This window comes from Aptenodytes patagonicus, chromosome 23 (assembly GCF_965638725.1).
Source record: "Aptenodytes patagonicus chromosome 23, bAptPat1.pri.cur, whole genome shotgun sequence".
Classification (NCBI taxonomy): Eukaryota; Metazoa; Chordata; class Aves; order Sphenisciformes; family Spheniscidae; genus Aptenodytes; species Aptenodytes patagonicus.
This window is the reverse complement of record NC_134971.1, coordinates 2,651,150-2,674,391: the sequence shown is the minus strand read 5'-3', so window position 1 is coordinate 2,674,391 and position 23,242 is coordinate 2,651,150. Positions and strand designations below refer to the sequence as shown.

The following is a 23,242-nucleotide window of genomic DNA, read 5'->3' as shown; positions in this document are numbered from 1 at the left end:
ATCATGAACTTGATTACCCACCATAAGAGGGATTTTGTTTGCTATGTCCTGTCCTCTCAGGCCAGCCAGAATCTCATTAAATTCCTGCCTTCCATTTCTACAGAAAATGTTGTTTGTTGTTGTTTTGGGTTTTTTTAAAATCGAAATTATTTCCCCATTTGCAAAGTGACTGCTTTAGGTCGAGGATAAGGGATAACAGTATTTTCACTCCTGTTTCAGCAAAGGTGCGATAATACTACAAACAATGACAGTAGCTCCAGCATCTCTAATCTTCCCCACTGTTGGCTGTAAAGACCCCGTATTATATGCATGCTCAGGGTAGGATTTTTCATGTATCTCAGAAAAGGGTGATACATTTTCAGACGCAACCAGCATAAATGAGGTGAAATCTCAAGAGTCCTAACAGGTCTAAACTAATCAGTAAAGATCCCGCACCACATTTCAAATAACTGCCAAAGGGCAAAGTGACACCGTGACCCTACCCATCTCTGCAGAGGCAAGTTAGGGGACATTTGCCTGTTCTTTCCCACACCTGACCCACATTTTGCACCTACAGGCAAACCACCATGCTCAGTGGCTCTTCCCTTGTTACGTAGTCTAGGCAGAACCATGCCCAACCTACACAGAGTAAGTAGCATTTTTACGTCTGTGTGAAATCAGTTCTCTCTTTTCTTGTGTAGCCATGGTAGGACTGTATTAACTGACCTCAGTGGGAGTCGTTTCCCCGATGCTGAAAGAATTTGGATGAAGGCCATTGGGAGTGAAGTACAATCTCAGTGTATGGGAAAAAGGCTCTGAAACTTGACCCCAGATTACAAACCATTGTTGTCTGTGACTTTCAATGTATTTGTTCAGAAGGGAAAAATGGATTTAGGGCCTTTATTTTCTTATCCCCACTTATGTATTACTTTAATTATTAACCCTAAATAAGCAAATTTTTACGTAGTTAATGCAGTTAATAGGAGAGCATTTGCAATTTGGTCCATCTTAATTCTTGTTTCATTCAGCTGCTCTGGCTTGCTGAATGACTAATAGGGTGCCTCTCTCTCCAGACTCCCTGACATGCAGATATTAAGGAACATTGTTTATGCGGATTTTTTTTTTTTTTTTTTTTTTGAGATGGGAGGTTCTCTGAGGATTTGGTTGTGGAAGCATAAAGTTTCTGGCAAATATCTTCAGTGAAGGTTAGAAGTTGTTGGAACTCCTTTCAATGGCAGTAGAAATTCAACATCAAGGGACTAAAATATACTGGAAAGAGTTGCGTGCTAATAGAAGTGGTGTTTGCCTCACAATCTACTGTGAGAATCATAGAATCATAGAATCATAGAATCATAGAATCATTGAGGTTGGAAAAGACCTCTAAGATCATCGAGTCCAACCGTCAACCCAACACCACCAGGCCCACTAAACCATGTCCCTAAGCGCCTCATCTACACGTCTTTTAAATACCTCCAGGGATGGGGACTCCACCACTTCCCTGGGCAGCCTGTTCCAATGTTTCACCACTCTTTCAGTAAAGAAATTTTTCCTTACATCCAATCTAAACCTCCCCTGCCGCAACTTGAGGCCATTTCCTCTCGTCCTATCGCTTGTTACTTTGGAGAAAAGACCAACACCCACCTCGCTACAACTTCCTTTCAGGTAGTTGTAGAGAGCGATGAGGTCTCCCCTCAGCCTCCTTTTCTCCAGGCTGAACAACCCCAGTTCCCTCAGCCGCTCCTCATAAGACTTGTGCTCCAGACCCCTCACCAGCCTCGTTGCCCTTCTCTGGACACGCTCCAGCACCTCAACGTCCTTCTTGTAGTGAGGGGCCCAAAACTGAACACAGTATTCGAGGTGCGGCCTCACCAGGGCCGAGTACAGGGGCACGATCACTTCCCTACTCCTACTGGCCACACTATTTCTGATACAGGCCAGGATGCCATTGAAGTTCTAGTCTAGTACAGGAACCTTGAAGCTTACCTCCTATAGGGAATATAAGCAGAACTTGAAACAGCCCTTGCTCTTTATAAAGAGATGCATTGGAAAACAAATCTTCTAATATCCCACAGACAATCAGAGACCCAGAAGATTTGGAGTCCAAAAACATACTAGGCAGAGCGGAGTATAGGAGATCAGGAATCACCTGTGGGATTAAGTGTCCCCATGTCACCCTCTCACACATAGAATTGATGCAGCTGTCGAAAGAGTTTTGACTGGTGCAGTGCATTAAATGCATGAAAATCTCATAGCTACCTGTACAATTTGCGTTTTAGTGTTTTCTCCCCTCACTGCTCGCTGCTCTGTAAGCGATCCAGTGGAGAATCACCAAACTTTCTTTTGTGCTTGCCAGAACTGAGTCTGTGTCAAGCCCAGCCAGATGTACTCAGTTATTCAGGCATCACGTATCTTTGAAGAGCAAACTCAATACCTTTGTAGACAAGCCTAGCTTGACATCAAAACTGGTGCACCAAGGAACTTCATGGAATATTTAACTACCATAAACAAAAAAGTGCAAGGGTCCCAATTCAAATAGCACATGTTTATGCTTAATGTCAGGCTAGCACTTAATTTCTTAAGTGCTTTACTGAATCCCTGCCAGAAAAGGCAGACCAAAGACAACTACAAGATAAAACATGGCAGAGAGCAACCTTGTATCCTTGAGTGACATTCTCCACTAGATCACCATCAAATCTGAGATTAAGCAGAAAAAGAAAACAGATTATTAAGCATTTTATAGCCATCTCAGCCAAGATAGGACAAGACTGAAGAGAAAGGATTTACAAATAAAAGAACTATAAGGAAATAATCTGAAAATTTAGGAGTTTGGGGCTCAACTTCCCCACCTTTGTTCATGTGGAATAACTCACTTCTCAACGTAAGCAAGCAAAACTGTTTGAGTAGCAACAGTCTCCCAGCAGAAGAACAGCAGATCCCATGTGCTTGTGTCTGTCAGGGGCAGGACTTAAAAGGTGAGAGAGACAATATCGTGAAAGAGTTGGAGAAACCACGTATTTTGATTGGCTGCCAGCCATGTCATTGTATTTCAATAACTAAGCAGATAAATGATCCTTTTAAAAAAAAAAAAAAAAAAAAAGACTGTAAATAGAGAAGACTGCTCAAGTACCCAGTCTCAAAAAGAATACGTGTTTGTGGCTCTAGCTCACAGACAAAAAAAAAAGTTAACCCTAACTGTGCACCCTTAAATCGAGTCTATCCTCTGCAGAGCCAGCAAAAGGCCTCTATTTTACTGAAGCATTGTTTTGGTATGGATGTACAGGTCTAAACTAAATTCACACCCGGTAACAATCCCTATAAGCTGCAGGGAGACAAAAAGGAACATTTTCAAAGGCATGAATGCCAGGAAGCAGAATAGTTCAATGCTGAGATTCAGAAACGTAGAGATGGTAGAAAAAAGGAGTAGCAGCTATGACATTTATAGCAAGACATTATAAAGACATTCAGAGTGAGAGCCAGCTGCCTTATTATGTGCATCTTCTGCTTGCTGAGATGCCTTGGGGTACCCAAGACATCTGCAGGGAATGGCAGGTGTGACACAGCACTCACAGAAGACCTGCACTGTTCAAGGGCCTGTGGGACATTCAGCTTATCTAAAATAATAAGATGTCTAGACACACGAATGAAGCCATAGCTCATACGACAGAATCTGTACCACGTAGTCCCTTGTGTTCTACAATACTCACATTTAAATGCTACCTTCTACGAATCCTCTGAGATTAATAATTTCACCCAAGCTTCCACCTGGACTGTTCTGACTTATTACCCAAGACCAGCTGCATTTCTGAAAGCGCACTGTCCCTTTCACCCTGCATTCTAGTTACAGCTCACAGTGAAACTGTCAGCCAGTTCAGAAACTGACACAAATATTTGACAGGTTTGAGTCACCAATTTTGCAGGGAGAGAAAAATAATAAAAATGGAATTTCTGCCATATTCCTCACTGATGTACAATTTAAAACAACATTGGGGAACACAGGGAGTTCCTCGTACATCAGATTTGTTTCAACACGAGGTTTCGAAACCCTGATATATTCCCCTTTATGCTGCTCTTTGCTCATCTCTTCTTGTTTCTGATGTGTTCTGTTTGCTGGTGAGGGTTTCCTACAGTCTAATTCACAGCACCATCTAGTGACAGAACTTGGGCTACCAGGAACAAAATTTTATATTGCTCACTCGATTTTCTTGGCTCGGTTTTGTTTTTTAGTTGTTGCAAATTAAAAGGATGATGAAAAATTAAATACAAATAGATTCTCAGTGAGTGAGTGAAAGTGAAACAATATACATTGAGACCAACTTACTGGTTTGGTTCCCTAGCTGCACCAAGAACATTGAAGTCACTGAAGAGAGCTCATTGGGTCAGGTCTAAATGCTTTATTGAATTCGGGGGGGGGGTGGGGGGGTGGGGGGGGGGTGGGGTGTTAATATGTTCTTAAAATTAAATTTCACGAAAAAATACTTTAAAATGTTTCTTAAAAAGTCAAACCTAAGTACTTGCATTTTTCCTGTGTTTTCTGCTCAAATCTCCCTCAACCAAAATAACTGTACAGAAATTCACAAAACAGTTTAGGCAGCCTAAATCTGCATTTCACAAGGAACAGAAAGCACTGAGCCCTACTTCAAAATTGCTTCACACTGATACCCTCTAGCTACAGTTAGATGCTGGTACTCCACAATCTGAAGGTTATTTGTTTGAAAGATGAACCACCTGTGGATTTCAGAGCACAGTCAGTTTGCAAATATAATATTAAAATTGGCTTTAGGGCTATTCAATGTACACACAGATGGATGTTTCTGTGGATTCCTCCCTGCCCCCCGTGCCAATTCCTCTGCATAAGCAAAAATGTCTGGTTTTCATTTTAGAAGCAAAGCCCCCAGAAGCCCCATAGGCTTGTTTCACACTGTTTCTGTCTTTCTTCGTTCAGCTAGTCCAGCCTAGCTGAGGCACAATAACCCATTGTTCCTCAATCATCACTTATGTCTGAACCTAAGAGCTAAATGTACATTGGTTCTAAAGGCTTCAGTGCTCATGCTGAAGGTATAAAAATAATGCCAAGAACAAACACCTAAGAGCCCTGTTCTCGGTAGGTGTAACTCGGTACAGTCCTATTAACAAGAACATGGCCCAAGAACTGAGTAAAATGAAATATCTTAAAACACTTTGTTCCCTTCCCTAGTTTCTAAAAATGATTTTGCTTGGCCCACTAAGTATTCAGATTTCCAAATGACAGTGAGGTAATAAGGCACATATGAAAAGCCTGACCCTGTGATTTCCAACAGCAACAGCATGCAGTCGTGGAGAAAGAAGGTCAATTTTATCATCGGAGACATCCCTACCTCTTCAAGCATGAGGAAACGCACTTCCCCACCTACAGTCATGACGACTTAGCTGTTTGGAAAGAATGCAGAGAGCTCAAGAAAATAGAGGGGAAATGGAAGATTACTGTGAACTGTAATCCTGTCCCACAGTATGCCAGGACAGTCCCAACACATTAAAAATACAGTAAATCTAACCACTCTATAAGACATGAGTCTATGAACCTGTTCGTGCCTGCAAATGCAGACCAATTTTTGCTAACTTCCATTAGCCCACTCCAACAACACATAAGCTGAATCATTCCTCTCCAGAGCTCGGCAACGGGCTTACTTTCTGTCACAAGCATGTTTTACTTCATCAGTTATATGTAACAGCAGACTGTGATGCATTTTACTCTCTAGCCCCCATTTTGGATCCTCTGGGAAAACAACTATATTCTGTTAACGAACCAGCATCTGGCTAGTACTTTTGAGCTGAGAAAGCACAGACAAGCCACCTTTGAAACCAGGCTTCAGAGTACAGATCCATGCTCTGTAGCTCCTAAAGGTTTGCTTTGGCAAAGAAAACAGAAGGCGGGGGGGGGGGGGGGGGGGGATGGGACCAAAAAACCAAAAAAGGAGGAAACATCTGAAAATTTTTTCTTGCAACATCTTTCCAAGGTCTGTCTGAATAAAAAACTTCCTTACTGAAAAACTGGTTAAAGTGAGAAGCACCCAAAGGAAGACCCATCACAGTTCTCCAAATAACAAGATTTTTCCTCTTTTGCCTTTGTATGCATATTAGGCCCCTAAGTTTGGACTTTTGCTGTCAGCTTTGCTGGATATTTGTGACAGGTATAGGCTGGTGAAAATCTATGCCAGAAAACTGATGAATAAACAAGGTTAATGTCTGGCTAGTTATTTGGAAAACCGAGAAATCTTGCATGTAGTTTGGGATTAGGTGATCAATTCCATAACGGATTTGTCAAGTCAATGAAATAGAAACATACACCACTGACAGCTCATCTGTGCCCACGGGAGGTCACTGTTGCTTCATAGAATGGATCAGATGTGCCAGTTTTAGGTTAACAGCACAGTTCACATCAGAAACACCAGCAAACCACTTTCTTTATAGTAGCTCAGAATTTCTCTCCTTAATTACCTTTTCCAGAAATGCGCCAAAAAGCAAGCATACAATTACATACTTTTGAGTGGAGACTGATACTTCTCAGAGCTGTACTAAAAGGAAACCGAATAACACCTCCAGGTGCCCTAAGGCGTTGAAAACAGGCAGATCAAAATAGTTTCTTCACCCTTGATAGCCTGCAATTCTTCAAGACCTGACACACAGCTTAGAAGAGAATGCCCTCAACAATTAACTGCGTCTGATCACTACATACAATGGCATTAGAAACTAATGTCACACAGGAGAACCAGCTTTACTTGTCACGGTCTGAAGAGGTGCAAACAGTCTGGGAAATTTCGTGGTTCATATCTGTGGGGGACTGAGTCAAACCAGCAGTCTGACAGGAGAGAAATTTCATCACAGTTGAATAAAAGGTATTTCGGGTAGGTAAAAATAGTCTGAACATGCCATCTCTGTCATTACTAGGGAGCTCTGAATCCAAGGAAAACATTTAGACGTAACCATGGAGCATCATTAAAGATGAGTCAGTAGCAGACAATTCTTGGAAATTTACAGTAAAAATCATGCAAAAAGCAACAACGATATTGTCAATTACACCTTCATTACAGCTGCAACCCACTCTTACTCTCCTGCCTTCACTATATGTTTTCATCTTCTACAGTGAAGGTCGTTCTGCAGACTTCAGATGATTTCACAAGCTCTGATGCCTTCAGCCCTCAGATACATGGCTGTGTGAAGTGGGTGGAGAAACACAGCTATTTATACAAAACAAGTAACATGACTTCTTCAGGGCAGAGATTAAGCTCTGTTAGAACTGAGCAAATGAACAGGAATCCTTCTGATACCCTCCCTTCTCAGGAAAGATGGTCATTACGAGGGAAAGCATCGATGACATGACATCATATAGCGTCCCTAAGGAAAGGTGGAATGCATTTAGAAGGCACAACATATGAAAACTAACCTTGTCCATGTCCTATGTTCTATTTCTGTCATCTAAAGGCAAAACAGAGCATGAATGTTTACTGAAAGAAAATAATCACCACTAAGTGAAAATACATCATCTCTCACCTAACAAATCTAAAGATTTCAAAGCCACAAGAAAGCAGGACATTAGTTACCAGAACAGGCATTCTAAGGAGATCTGAACGACTGCGATTGGTAAGAGAAATTAATTTTGTCTTGCAACACAGTTTTGTACTGCAGCAAAAGGTAAGTAGAGTTCATATTTCACAGTCATCGAAACAACTAAGAGCTGCTCAGGTTCACTTGCTCAGCACTGACATCTGTCATTATAGTTTGTTTCTTTCTGAAGCATCATATACAGGCCACTGTCAGCAGACGTCCCAGATGCAATTACCCAATAGCCTGTCCCAGCATAGCTAATTAGGTATTCCTGTTTACTATGAAAATGTGAGACAAACTTGATAGCAATGTCACAGCCCCATTTCACTGCCAGCATGGGTGTAAGCTGTTAGAAGTATGCACATCTAGAGTACAGCATAATTTAAGCTTTCCATTGAGGGCATGCAAATGGAACCTCTGCAACAGAGCACTGCTTCCCAGGAGAGATACTCAGAAGAAGGAAAAATCCATACATGTTCTGAATTTTATACAGCTTCATTATTCAGTAAGTGCCTTCTAAATTACTAGTCATCCATTTAGTTGAAGACCTATTTACACAGTACGATGTTCACCTTTAAAGAGAATTATATGCATACAGTTGATATTTTATTTGTATTCTAATCAGATATTGAAAGCACATGCAGGGGAAAGCCTTATGCTTGCTTTCTACGTTAGTGCAAGCAAACCCACCATCTCCTGATCCCTACATATGTGAAAGAGAGTATTAATAAAGGAAACCTTTGCAACAAGGGATTTCATCGTCAGGTGAGTTAACAGTTGGCAAAATAACAGCATCTAAAGGGAAAGACAGACAAACACCTAACCCAGCAAATGCCGTTAAAGTGGGTGTGTGCACTAAAGAAACATGTAGCAACAAGGGATGAAGGAAGCTAGAGAGCATTCATCCTACATCCAAAGATATAAAAGGAGCTCTACCCACTAGCAGCATAACCTGAAAGTTTACATGGAGAGAGATTTGCAGAGCTGCCCATTACAAATCAGTTGGAAAGGAATTGTTTTAATTCCAGTTATCCACTAGGAACTTCCACATGGTGACAGCCATTTTTGCTGAAAATATTACATCAGTAATCAGAATATGTAAATCAGTATACCAGTAATTACATCAGTATACCTAAAAAGGTAAAAAAAAAAATCCCCCAACACAAAGATCTGGCATGCAATTTTTCCTACACGGGAGCGTGAGCAGAAGATGGGAAGTACAAACTGCTTACCTAAAGACTCAGACAGCTCTGTTTACAACCAAACCTGTGTTTTGACTTCATCCCCTTCCCCAGATTACTGTCACTGAAGACCTTTACCCAAATGTTCATGCTTGTATCCTCATTTCTTATATCTTCAATGCTTGAAATTTTCTCCCTTTCTTAGAATAGATAGTACAGGGTAGGTTAAAAAAGCAGAAATCACTAAAACTGTGGAAGATAATGAAAATAGTTTATGTCCCTGGGTAGAAAATACTTTTCCCAGCCCAGGTTTCACTGGGTAATAGGCTAAATAGTTCTGCCCATAGCTGTAGGAATCAAGAGGTACCAACTGAAGCAGTATCTACAAAACCTAGAAAGCCATATTTGCAATCTCTCTGCTTACTGCTAATACTAAATCTTGCCTTGCCACGATGTATACAGGAGAACATGATGTAGCATTACTAGCGGGTCCAAATTTAAAATTGCTATTGAAAAGACAGAGATGAAGCTGTAAATGGACAGCTCATTTCCAGTAGTACTTGTTTATAAAATAAAGCTTATAAGAGCTATTTGAAATTAGAGTAACAAAGTATTTGCTTAAAATATCAGGTACCTACTGAAGTTGGAAGCAGGAGAACCACAAGGTTCCCAGTTAAACAAATACAAAACCTTGGAGACTGTTTCTTGTAGCGGCCACATTCCAAGGTTTTTGTTGCTAGTTTTGGAAATCTGCTTCTCTTCTCATGGCTGCAGGGATGCATCTTGCTCCTTTCTGTACCATAAAACCAGGCTAATTCCTGCTTTCACTACAAAACCTTGGAGACTGTTTCTTGTAGCGGCCACATTCCAAGGTTTTTGTTGCTAGTTTTGGAAATCTGCTTCTCTTCTCATGGCTGCAGGGATGCATCTTGCTCCTTTCTGTACCATAAAACCAGGCTAATTCCTGCTTTCACTGTGAATGTAATAGCATGTTATAAACAAGCAGTGAAAGCTATCCAATATATGGGTTGGAGTATGGAAGAGAATAGAAATATGAGAAATCTCCAATGTGATTTACTGCCCAATAAATGCAATGATTCACCACAGTAATTTCCTGTTTGCAGTAGGCCAAATTCTCCCACCTGTACAAGTGTTGAGTAGTTCCTTAAATGATGCCTCATCCTACTTATTTGAACAGTACCATTTACAGAATAACATACTGTTTCATGTCACTAAGGAACTGGACCCTGGCTCCAGCTTGTCCTAGACTCATACAATCAACAAGGCAAAGTGGGTGAAACAGAAGGAAAATATTTACCAAAGCAGACCAGAATGTGTCTTTTGTTAAAAATAGACACTTTTTGTGGCTGTCTCAACGTCAGAAAGGTAAATAACCTTTTAATTTCTGAAACATCCTTTAACAAATCACTTCCCTTAAGCAAACTGGTTACAATCCACTAAGGAAGAAACTGGAATATTGGCTCACTACATGCCCTTAATCCCTGAACTTGACCTACAGAGCCCTGTGCATTTCACAGGAATAAAAGAGAGCTGCCTTGCACTTGTAGTTGAAATCATGGGCAGCCATGCAAAGATGTGGATGCGTTAGCCATGCCGCTTCCCTGTGCATTCATGTTTTTCAGATCCAAATGCAGTAGTGTTACTAGGTAGTAAGATCTGTGGGGCAGGGAGCCAGGTAATAGCCTTCCCAGTGCTACTGCAATGCAGATTGGTTCCTGATTCTACCCTTGTTCTACAAGAGTCAAATCCCCTGGCTTTGATCAAGACCTAAATAATTCTTCCAACATCCCTGAGACTGGAGTTACTACGCCCAGTACAGAGAAAGCGGGAGACAGAGGATCGTGCAGGTCTGTAGAGAGGAGTCATAACCCAGTTTAAATTAAAACATGTATCTAACATTGTTCTTTTAACTTGCTCCAGAAAGTCTGGCTGCTTTCTGCTCAGACTGATATATAAGATGATTCTGCTTGGGAGTAAAGTTGGAATGCTTTCCAAGACACAGCTAAGGAAGCTGCTGCATTTGATAAGCATTGTAATCTTTTTCCAAACTGGGTACTTGAGAGAAATATCTTATTGAGTTGAAATGGCATAGCCCACAAGTAGGATTGTACAGTGAAATATATTTCCCAGGGACATGAGAATGGAGTTTAAATCTGGTACTGAAGTCTCCTTGTGACAAGGAAATAGACTTCCTATAAGAAGGGTACCCATCCAAATAGATTCTTAATCCTATTGAGTTTTAATAGTTGCACCTGTCAAAATATTAAAGAATCCTTCCTTGCTAAAAAAAAAACCCCAACAACAAAAAAACAACAAACGCAAACAAAAAACCCCAAACCCCCACACAAATAGAAATAAAATTATCCTTAATGGAGCACATAGCACTTCTCTGTCTTCGCAGATTCAAAGCTATGCAGATCGTAGGGGATGTCTTTCCTTAGCTGAAATTTTGTGTTTAAGAGAAGATTATTTATTTTGCTTCATGAAGGCTGTGAGCAATGGGTCCTCTTACAGAGTCTTAGAAAAACTGCCTTTTTGTTTTTGGGGGGTTTTTTTTGAGAAAAGAATTCACAAAACATTTACTTCAGGATCAGTTACTTGTTTGCGCGATCCTGTCAACTAGTCTAATTAAGTCAGAGCTTGCTTTTCCCTACTCATGCTGTTTGCAGTAAATCAACCAGAATTTAATTTTTCTGGTTTGTACTTAAGGAAAAATATTTTTCAACGTGTACTCAATCTCTTCTTGGGAAAAGTAATTTCTTCATCAGCTGCTGCAGATTGTTAGGAAAGAGGGTGGGGCCTTCCCAGGCTGACGTCCTTCAAGCCATACCTGAGTATAAAGAGCGAGGGAGAATTGCAGCCAAGAAACTCTCAAAAGCTGTCTCCAGTGACTGCTGGCATTCCAAGGCCGGCTTTATCCTGCAACTGCTATAACTTGCTGCTAAAAAGAGAAGAGGGAAGCTGGACCCAGCTCATAGTGGCTAATTACACTGGAGAATTAAATACAATTACCACGTTCTCAATGTGAAACTGGATTGATTTTTTTTTTTTTTTTTTAAAAAACACAACCGAATAAGTTTTTTTCCTCCCCTCTTCTTTTTCTACACACACACAGTGGTAATGTTGCAAACAGTCTGCATGAGTCCTGAACTACTTGTCAATCAAAACATCAGTGAAAATGAAATCTGTGGCTACAGTCCAGGCCAAGGATCCCCACTGCCTGGAGAAACTGCCAGTCCCAAAAGCTACTTTCAACAGAGCCCATCGTTGCCAGACTCTGGATTAACTGAATTTAATGTTGCAAGTCCCAAGATCTACCCTCCTACTTCATGTAAACCTCAAGAGATGTCTGCTCCCACTGGTAAGATCAAATCTTTATTCACATTTTCTATTTTACGCAACACTATTATGCTTCTTTTGCAAAGCAATAAAGTACACTGACTTGCAACTCCTTTTGTGCTAGCACAGAGCTGTACTAACAGTAGCACATATTAAGCTTCTGTGGCAATAATATTGAAGATGTACGGCACACTCTCCTACTCATGTCTTGTTTTTATTCTGTTGTGGTCTGCTGCTGAAGTCAGAAATTACTCTGTTTTGTAAAGGATGTTCAATATTCCATCATTTCTGTCTATCTTCAGCATTTTGCTGCTCATTTACATTCTGAATTGCAAGTTTGGTTCTGAATCTAACAGCAAGGTAATAGATATGACCTGCTGAGTTGTTAACATTACAAAGTCGTATGAAAGTGTGTTTGGTGAATCATTGCCTTTGCTGAGTTCTTCAATTTCAAGGGTACATCTGGGCATGTAATCTGATCCATCATATAGTATTTTTACTGTAAAATAGCTTGAAAGATAATAATATATTAGCAATTTTGGGGTTTTTTATAAAGCTTTTCAGAGAGGCCTTTAAAATACTCTACAAAGAGTAAATAATTCATCATCAAAACACCAGTCTAAAAAAGGAATTACTCCCATTTCTAGAGCAGTCTGAGAAATAAGCTATGTTTTTTGAGGTCCCAATGTTTTAATTGTTCAGTGGTAGGTTAAACATTCAGAAATGCCAGAAATCTTAGCACAAAATGACAATTCAATATATATTCAAAATGCACTATTTGCTACTTGGGATTCAACACCCTCCTGCTGAAGGGGTATCAGTCTCTCATTGCCTGGAGCAGGGAAGAGAAACAATATCGCGCAACTAGAAATCACATCTTGTGTGGCTGGTCTCCATGCCAATATTGCCTACTCTGAGACATCCCAAGTTTGGGGGGGTGCACCATTCCCATCTGTTGAGCTCCTACAGTTCTCCTCCACAGAACTTAGCCAGCCAGACTCCAGCAGCTGCTACAGAGCACACACAGAGTTTTTGGTCAAGGAGGAATATTGGTACCGGCACCTCATGTTTTACCTAACGCTGACTGCTCCTATAATAGGAACTGCTTCCCCAAGCTGCATACACCTTTTTCATTTTAGGCTGCTGTGTTGTTTAATCATAAGTGTGTTTTAATCACAAGTGCTGTTTTCATTCCTCATGCCATGAGCTGCGCTAGGAAGACAAGTTTCCCTCTGCTCCAACAAGCATTGCTGCTGGACGACTCCTTATCCTCAATAGCCCACACTCTGACTCCCAACACTTCTTTGGAACAGTGGCCTTCTATATCATGTATTTTGTGTGCTAACCACTTGGGAAGACCCTGAACTAATGCAATAAAGCTATCATTTTATAATGACAATAGGTGTTACTGAATGCATTCTACACAAAGAAGATCATTCTCAAGGGCGGGGGGTCATACAACACAGTGCTACATAGAAGGTATTTCAAAAGCAATGCATTTAAGCTCCTAATCTGGGCAAGTCTTTCAAGTTTGGGGATTCAAGTACGAGATGCAAGAAGACCCAACACAAACAATTACAGAGCAACTTGTTTTGGCGAAGACAAGCTTGTTTGGACAATTATATATATTCTCAAATAACTATTTCATTTCACTACAGAAAATGATTGCTTCCCTTTGAATCACACCACATTGACTTCCAAACATACCAAGAACCACTGGAGAAAGACATTGGACATAGCATCATTATCATTTCTGAAACAATTCTGTTCTTTATTGTTCCACTGATGTCAATGTAACAAACCACAGGACAGGAAACTGCAAAGACAGATTTACTGCAACAGATGAAAATTAGAACATGACTAAGAGGGGCAGTAATCTAAACAGTGTTGACATATTCCCCAAAAGCAATCATGTGCTCTAAGTCAGTATGGCACCCCTGAGCAGAAGGGCACCAAGAAAAACTGCCTAAGGCCAAGTCTCAAGATAGTACGTTTATTTCTGCACCACTGAAAGCTCTAAACCAGAAACATCTGACTTCTTTTCCTTCTTTTTCCTGACCATCCACCCGAATTTCCTTCTGCATTGCTACCCTGCCCCTATTGTCCTCTTTCGAGCTTCAGTGGCACATCTACACCTGGGACAGTCTCTCCTCTTCCTTCACTCAAAACTGAAACCGTCCCTGCACACGATAGTTTGACAACGGCCTTCATGTGGTAATTTGCAAGTTAACTCAGCTCTCTGCTTATGCCCTCAGACTGAAGTTCCCACAGCCAGCTTTGGGGTTTGTTTTTGTTTTGTTTCTTAAGAATTCCATTTGTCAGGCCTCACAGTCTGTTGTAGCCTGGGAAGCAATGCATTAAAGTAATTGTTAAGCAGGAAGTAGGCCAGAGCTAAGGAACATGCAGGGTGATGTGGAAATTTCCCACAGTTGATGATGAACATCAGAATCACAGACCGTCTGTCAGGGTGACCTCATCCTCCCACTATTCTATAATAGCTCAGAGAATTATGTTACTTTAAGCATCGTGTTATGACTTTTCCAGACTCTGGACTTAGCTCTGATCCCCCTCAGAAGCGCTACATGGGTGTAAGAGTAAAGATGCCAGTGCGGGAATTACTGAGAAAAATTCGGCTTTCCAAAGGCCTGGACCCAGCTCACAGCAAGGTGAGGACTCCTCTTGAGTTTAGAAAGGTTGCTCCCAGATATGTAGCACCCTGGTGCACGCACATCACACTCCCACTCAGCCAGTGTTCTGGAGAACAGGCAGCGCCTACAGCTGCTGCCTCTTCCATCCACCAAATTAATGCTTTTGGTGAAGGTGGAGAATATACCAAATTTTAAACAGGCTGAGGGCCTGTACTAGGAACGTTTCTAAGACAGTGACGGCAAGAACCCATTCGTGCCCTGGATACTATATGTCATGTAGTCAAGCCAAAGATGGCCCAAGAACCAATAACAATTTTGCTCTAGCAACCCAGATTTCTGAACAACCTGCAAAAACAACCCAAGAAGCTGGTAGGCTCCCAGATACCTTGTCTGTTGTAAAGATCTTTATAAGGCTGCCATGAATTACCCACTCATGAAAATTTATTAACCTGCAGTCTCTGCTGTGCAAAGTACATAGCGCAGGACACAATCTACTTTGTTCGTGTTACAATATTTGCCACTGTTTCATCTTCTCTTACGTGCAAGCATCTCAAATTGAGTTGGGTGGTTTTTGTCTCCCCAGGAAGCCTCATTAATGAAGATGGTAACCAAAGGATCCTCAGGAAAAACAGGTTAGGAAACTCCTCTCTTGGTAAGAGCCTCCTTTTCTAGTAGGATCATCACAGTTAGGTACCCAAAGAGCTGGACCACTTCTCTCCCATGGTCAGTGACCCATGCTGGTTCCTAGCTCCCCTTAAATTACAGGAGCAGGCCAGCTGTGCATCACCACTATGTGTGTGTTATATATCTGTTATCTGGGGCAAAATTTCTGATGAGAAAATCTTCTGTATGTGTCTCCCCCCCCAACTCAAAATAGCTTATTTCTTCCTTTCTTTCCAACAGAAAAGAGAAGAGTTCACCCTTATACAGAGAAACAGCTTAGACAGGTATGCATAACACCTTCAACTCTGTGCTGCCAGCCTCCTCAGGCATATTTCATGTTATATCACTGAGTGAGAACAGGACACTTCATGTCTGATTTCCCTCCCCCATCTTCCGCCCTCCCCGTTTTTGTTGCTGTTTCAGAGCAAGCAGAGCATTGGGCAAACGCTAAAAGGCTTAGAGGACCTTGATATCCTGGTGGAGGTACTGCAGGAAGATTTGAACAAAAGCCAGTTGAAGAAGGAGTCTCTGCATTCTGTGCCAGATGGCTTTTGGCAGGGCTTCTCCACAGATCTCCAAGCCTCTTGGTGGGAAACTGGAGGAAGCAAACAGGCAGCTGGTGGCCTGCAGGAAAGACGCCACAGCTTAACCAAGTTGCGTTCATACTGCTGCTTTAAAGATTTCAACTCAGTATTGCGGGGAGAGGTAGAGACTTCTTTTCACGATGATCAGAAAAACATGCAAGAGTCCAACTCACCAGGAATGTTCTCAAGGACAAGTGAGAAAGAGAGTAGCTGGTGGATACAGGATGCATGTACAAGTACCCAGAAAGATTTCCATAGGCATTCTTCAGAGAACACATCTCCACACTTTAACCCATCAGGAAGCTGTTCAGAGGTGCTTCTGGAAGCTAATACAGGCTCTCCAGACATTGAGGGACATTTGAAGTCGACCCCAATTTCTTTCACACAGCAGGATCTCTCTGCCATCTCTTTCTTCCAGTTCCAGCTACACAGGGAAGAAAGTTTACTGAGAAATATCCCAGCGGACAAACTGCTTGCACCTGATGAAAATGGCAACAGGTTTCCAATTTTTCTACTGAAATATATTGATTTTTATTTCCTGGGGCATCACTTGTCCTGAGGCTTTGCTCTAACTTCAACTGCTAGTTCTGGGCACACCTGTAGCAAAGGCTTCCTCGCTCAATGGGAAGCTCAAACTTGCCTCACTACACGCAGTTTTAGGCAGATAGTAAAAATAGAAAGATTCCAATATTTGCAGTAGTATTGCCAAACTACAGCTGACATCAGGACAAATTCAGAGTGTTAACCATACTAAAGGCTGAGCTGTAGATGTAGGTATTCACAAGAAAATTAAAAAATCAAGCAAACCAAGTAATTGCTACTGAAAAAAAAAAGATATGCAAAAGAGATTTTTTCCATACTGCAGACACTCTCAGGATAATTACTTGTATTATTAGTTGGTAATAAAAATGGGTGGGAGGATTACACCAAAACATACATATGCTGCTAGTCTAGAGCATAGACTTCCAAAGAACTGGGAGTGGCTGTTTTGTTAGAAGTGAAATGAAAGCAAAGGTTTTACCGATCCCATTTTCCCTAGAATGGCATGCTTATAGAGAAAATAGCTGTTTATAAAAAAAAAAATTAAAATCTCTTATTAGGTTCCATACAGTCCATCTAGTTTGGGGAAGGTGGTATCAAATCAGATTGACAGAAGGCATGACATAACTTGTAAACTGTCCTAGTCTTGGTGGGAAAGAGATTAATTCCTGTTCATACAGACAATCCTGCTCCCAGTTTAAAGTACTTATAACCCACGCAGGGAAAGCTAAACACAGCACTGTCCTCTTCCATGAAGTACCATGTTCCATTCAGAATAATGATTTTCAGTGCAATAATAAAATTACCGACTTCACTTTTCAGCAATAATGTAACTGTAATCAAGCTACAATAAGCCACCCACTACAATATTTCTTCCATATTTTTTTAAATAATACAGAAAAAATTCTCACACTTGAAAAAAATTAATCACAGTTAAGAAATTAAGATATTTCTACTACTATGTTGATGTGAAATTCACAAGCTAAAGTTTCCAGCAGCCCACTTACCTCTATGAAGTATTTAAACATCCGATTACATGCTCAAAAGAACATATGAAGGCAGGACTAGACACCAAATATGCTAACTCTGAGTTCTACTGAATGGTGAACAATGTTAGTTACTGTGTCAAAAATCCACAAAAAAACCCCAAACCAAAAACCCAGAAACAGTAATAAGTGTCAGAGTTATTCAGACATCTTCAAGGATGTCATGCTACAAGACAAAGGGGAAATAAATAAATAAATAAATACATAAATAAAACCAATGCCTGCATTAATTTTTCCTCCAGGAAGAAAGGAAGACATGCCCAAATTTACAAGAAAAAGAAGTCTTTTTTCAGGATGAAATACAGGAGAAACACGTGCACTATTTTGAGTAGTTCAGTGAGACTGAATGCACAGAAGAAAGCGAGCTCTCCTCCTCCACAGGACTGAATTACAGTTTGGAAATACTTCTTTTCTTTTAAGTGCAAGAAGAGGGTTTCCCTTCTCTCAATTTTCAGGTATCTTGCACTCTTTTCCCTGTACTGAAGGATGCTTTAAAAAAAGGAGGAGGAAATAGAGATTGTTAGCAAAAAGGAATCACGGAGTAGCTCCTGGAGAGGAATGACATAATAGCAAGAAGGGAGGACCAAGAAATCCTGGCAGACAAAAATCAGCAACTCCACTATTCACAGAGACTAAATAAATTAAACGCGTAAATATCCCAAGACTTCGGCATTTGTGAACCTTAACATTTCATGCTTTAAAATATGTTCTCACTGTTACTTTTCAGTATTTTAACCACTGATTTATCTACTAATTGCTTAAAACTGTGTTCTATTCCAGGCTGCTGCACAAGGCTGTTGCTCAGGGAAGAAGAGCTCTGACTTACGCACTTGCACAGAGATTTGCATCCCTAAATAAGATCAACGAGAAGGATGCAGAGAAACGGGTAGGATGCTAACTTGCCAAGAACAGGGTCATTTTCTATCACATGTAAACATCTTTCAAACCCCAGTCAAGCACTAAGCATCCTTTTGGACAAGGTGTAGCTACTGTCCTTGCAAAGAGGGGAAAACAGGAACAGGGAGGAAGTGATCTGCATAGAGCAAGTATTAACACAACTGGGAACAGTACCCAGAGTCCCAACTCCCCACCTCATTCTCTAACAAGCATTGTTGTTTTAAAACAATGTGTTTCTCCCATTCTTCTCTTCTTAGACTGCATTACATCTTGCTGCAGAAAAGAACCAACATCTGATGGTGAGTGACCTGATATCCCTAGGAGCTAATGTCAATGAACAGGACAGTTTTGGGAAAACTCCGCTCCACCTGTGTGCAGAGAATGGATATTTGAGAGTTTTAGAGGTAAGTTGGTCATTTATGTTGTACAAAGACATGTGCAAAGGTAGCAAAGACAACAAATGCATGTTCTTTTGTTTAAAACATACAAGAGTTTTCTGTACCTGAAAATTAGCTTTCGTCTGATGTGGTTAAAGTAAGATGGAGTTGGGGGAGGAGAGGGTATTTTGGCACTGCCAAAAATCAGGACTTCTCTCAATGTTCTTCATTTCAGGTTTTGAAAAATTGCAAAAACAACGGCGTGTGTGTGGAAGTGAATCTGACTGACCATTATGGTAAGAGGAAAAGCTTAATGGCATAGATGCTTAGTGTAGACTCCAAAAGTTTCAGACTACAGATTTTATCTAGGCCAAAGAACGTTCAATTTCAAGTTTAAAACTGAAAGGTCTAGGAGGAGAGCCAATCAGTCTTAATAGGGCACCCCCTTACGATGAGCCAAGTGTGGGATGGTTTACTCCAGTGAGGTGTTCCAGCACTGGATTTGTTTGACTTTTCTGTGGTCTGTTCTGTTCAGGTTTAACACCGCTACACTGTGCTGCTCTTGCCCACACCGTCTTAGTTATGGAGTCTCAAAAAACTGACATCGATACTGACATGGGAAGGTTTCTCAGACTACGCAAAGATCAAATTCTTGAGGGAATTAACTGCTTATTACAAATGGGAGGAAAGCCTGAGTTGCAGGTGAGGACCAGCAGCAGGCTGTTTTCTGTGGCCTTAAGTTTTCTTATTCTTTTGCAATCACAGGTTTCACTGTCATTTGCAGGTACTAAATTCATGTCAAATTACCACTACCTATTTAAAAATTGAGGAGAACACAGAACTCATGTGTTTGCTTCAGACTCATAAACCTAAGGGACAGAACATTCTTCAAGAGGTAACTATCTATAGCTATTTTTACACAGGCTCTAGCATTCATACCCAAGAAACTGACTGCAGTAAACGTAAGCTGTACCATCTTGTAAACACAGTAGATGATGCTCCCAGCCTTGCCCTACCTTACATAGGGCAGAAAATCCCCGTTTCAGGGAAAAAGCACTGTACGAGCTCTTACCACACTTGCTCCCATCCCAGCTCTAGGGACTATATTTGCTATAATTTAGAGCAGTCCAGTTTCATGCAGGTGCTGCCAGCATACTGCTCACACCTGTCCTCAATCCAAACTCCTCCTAGCAACAATGCCTTTCATTTCCAACATTTTACAGTGCACCAAGCCAGATGGAGGTATCTCAGAAGCAACACCAGGGGAATTCTTCCTCTGCTGATAAAGGAATGCTACAGGCCCAAGTATTGCCACGCTATTCAGTTACCTTCAGCAGCTTCTTAAAAGATAAAGAGCTCATTTTCTCTGTTCCTTAGCAGACACATTCAACACCAAAACTACCCAAAACCTGCGTTACTGGGCCAAAAGATAACCAGATTATCCAGTGGGTGTCAGCATCTCTTGCTAAATTTTTGGTGCAGGAAACAAGACACCAACACTGAAAAGCAGAAGCTTGAGCGCTTAACAGAGGACTAAGTTTCTAGGGTGAAATTCTGGTCTATTGAAATAATGCAATATCCACCATAGATTCCAGTATCCTTGTCCAAGATTAAGCAAATATTCAGTGCTTAAAAGCTACAGCCCTTTTACCTTTTCTAGGGTCTTTTTTGACTCTGTCAGATAAGAGTTCCCACCAGCATACCTGTACAGAAACCGATACTATAATAAGATTTCAATTAGAAATACAGACTTAAAGCCACATTTCAAGTAATTTAGGAACCTATCTTCATGACAGTTATGCTCTGTAGGATATAAAACACCGTAGAAAAAAAAAAATAATTTCAATCCAGCTCATTACTGACTGGACTCTTAAACATGCCACCCTCTCCAATCTTATGGTAAGGGGAAGAATCTAGGCTTCACGTGTCAAAACCAGTACAAGTTCTTGACGCAAAGCCTGCATCACTGTTAATGCCAGAAATGTCCTGTTCTGGTTTCTTCATCTGTACAGAGTTACAGTTTGCTGGATGCTCCAAGAAAAATGCCCAGTCCCTCGTCACCAGATAACTTTTCTGAACTTTTTTCCATGTCATCTTCGGACCTCTTTGACATCATTCTTAAAGGTATTTCATGGTAGGAAATTGATTTTACCTAGTCATGGTCTTTGTAACTCAACAGCTGTAATGTAGTAGCTAGATCCAGTACCTTCCCTGCATTGCTATATAACAATTAATCATCAGTTCATGTGGAACTGATGGAAAAGATGCCCAGTGACTTGTAATAGACTTTGGATTAACTCCAGAGTTCTGCGCAGAATCTCTTTTGCTTGCAAAACACCTTACTCATCAAGCAGAAAACAGGGCAATGAATATGTGGCATTAGAAGGAACACATAGCATGTAGATTGAGCTGAATATTGTTGGTTTATTGCCTTGCAGGGAAATGCTGATAAGGTTCATTATCCGCATCTCATGGTCCATGTGCTGCAACTGTTGCTGAAGAACAGACAAAGAACAGACAGTAAAAGTCTTCAAATGTATTACAGCTTGAACTGACTGTTGAAAATACCTCCTCAGTACCCAGAATTAAAGAGTAAACTAATAAATGCGGAAAACCCTCAAGCCAGGTTTCAACAGTATTAGGCATTCATTATTAGATGCTCCAGTAAATGAATAGATCTTAATTTTCCTCACAAAGCTGAGCACTTGTACTTCTCTTTTGAAGTCCATTTGAGTTGTAGGTGTTCTACATTCTGAAGCTCTGACAATTTTTTAATGCAGGTACCTAGCTTAAGAAAAAAACCCTTTGATTTTAGCCATTCAGAGTCTAGTCTTGAGGGTATCAGTGTAAGATTAGTCTCTGTAGTCCGAACTTAATGTTCGGATGTGCTGAAAATCTCAGGCAGTATGTAATTTTAAACACGAGCTATGGGAGCTCAGAATCTGATGGGCTATATTTAATACTTTCTGCAGTCTGGCTCTGAATTTGTCCACGGCTGGAGTTGTCACACTTTAAGGCAGTCCTATTGGAAAAAAAATTCCTCCAGAATAAAACATACCCACAGGCTGTTACTGAGCATGTTTTTTCAACAAAAATCGAGCTCTTTATTTATGCAATCAGAATTTGCCACCAAAAATGGATTATAGGTGAAGTCTGGGACAGAAAGTGTTTTGAATCAGTTCCTTTCGCTCTGGGTGATCTAACAGAGGAATATACCTTTATAAAATTTAAGTATATAACAAGAGTTTACAAGGATCATTTTTTATACTAAGCAATTTTGCAAGTTAGAAGGATAACAAGGAGCTTAAATTATTCTGTGCTGCCAAGTATTCTGAAGCCAAGTATTCAGTATAATTCCTATAAATTAGATAGTTATTGTCCCAAAAGAACCCAGTTCTCTTCCCAGACTTACTATCATTTTATTTTAACTTCTGATTGTGAATTAGCTGGTTTCTATGAAACTTCCCTGTTTGCTACATACGGAGCAGTCTACATTTACATAGCCCACAAAATGACTGATCCAGCAATCAACTCATGTACATACCTTCTGTTGAAGTAAATGGGAGATTTCTCATGTGTAACCATTGCAGGATCCAGTATTAAGTACTCAGCATGTTTGGGGAATACTTTTTTAATGAACCCTTTGCATTTTCTTCTTGTAAAAAAGGTTACTTTCCTCTTATTGGATACCCTTAAGTGTTAAGCTCCAAGAGCTATGTTGCACAACATGAATTAAGTTTTACTGAAAAATGGCAGTCTTTAAGTTAATTCCACTGGGATTTGGGTCATATCCTATGTTTCTTATACCATGAACAGCTAAATAGTACTCTTTTGTATTACCTCTAGTCTGAATGAGACATGATACTTCAAAACTTAAGTATTTTATAAAAAAAAAAAAGATATATTGTTTTTCACATGATGAGTTGTATAACAGTACGGAATATTCATCCACCTCCTTCCATAGGTGTCCCTCATGTTTTAATCGCATGAAGTCTTTTCTTTTTCCCTTTTTGTCCCAGGTTTTACTTGGAAATACAAATCTTTTCCTCTCTGATGATTTTTCTCTGTCCCCCCCCATCACCACTCATTCTTCCTTCATGTTTGTACTTTAACTCACATCTGTGCTCACAGAACTTTTTGTTCATTTGAAGAGAATTAATGAGGATCTTCCAGGTTACTCAGCTTCCATTCATGTGATTTAAGGATCAGATCCAACACCCATTGAAATTAAAGACTCCTCCTTTTCAGTGAAAACCGACCAAGAAATTCTGCATCACGTACAGAACCAAGAACGAAGCAGCATGGTGAACAAAGAGACAAGTGCATCAAAAAGCATTCGCACTGAAGAAAATGAATTTGCTTACAAGACATCTTAAAAAAAAGTGT

At 40.5% G+C, this 23,242-nt stretch overlaps 2 protein-coding genes across 2 annotated transcripts in view; one reads left to right on the top strand and one right to left on the bottom strand.

The window, feature by feature from the left end:
* Positions 1-23,242, bottom strand: part of POU2AF1 (POU class 2 homeobox associating factor 1) — a 71,167-nt gene that overhangs the window by 44,099 nt on the left and 3,826 nt on the right. The gene's annotated exons all lie outside the window — the stretch shown is intronic.
* Positions 11,862-21,644, top strand: LOC143170242 (uncharacterized). Its single transcript, XM_076358344.1, has 12 exons — positions 11,862-12,123; positions 14,646-14,767; positions 15,333-15,381; positions 15,653-15,696; positions 15,836-16,494; positions 18,363-18,468; positions 18,737-18,883; positions 19,092-19,152; positions 19,392-19,558; positions 19,641-19,751; positions 20,869-20,980; positions 21,637-21,644. The coding sequence occupies exons 1-12, from the start codon at positions 11,883-11,885 to the stop codon at positions 21,642-21,644; spliced, it is 1,827 nt and encodes a 608-aa protein (XP_076214459.1). The 5' UTR covers positions 11,862-11,882.

Bases quoted from the DNA above. Each gene is read 5' to 3' on its own strand.
- LOC143170242 (XM_076358344.1), top strand. From the start codon at position 11,883: ATGTTGCAAACAGTCTGCATGAGTCCTGAACTACTTGTCAATCAAAAC. The intron at 12,124-14,645 runs GTAAGATCAAAT...TGACTTTTCCAG, and splicing joins AGAGATGTCTGCTCCCACTG to ACTCTGGACTTAGCTCTGAT. The intron at 18,884-19,091 runs GTAAGTTGGTCA...TCTTCATTTCAG, and splicing joins GATATTTGAGAGTTTTAGAG to GTTTTGAAAAATTGCAAAAA.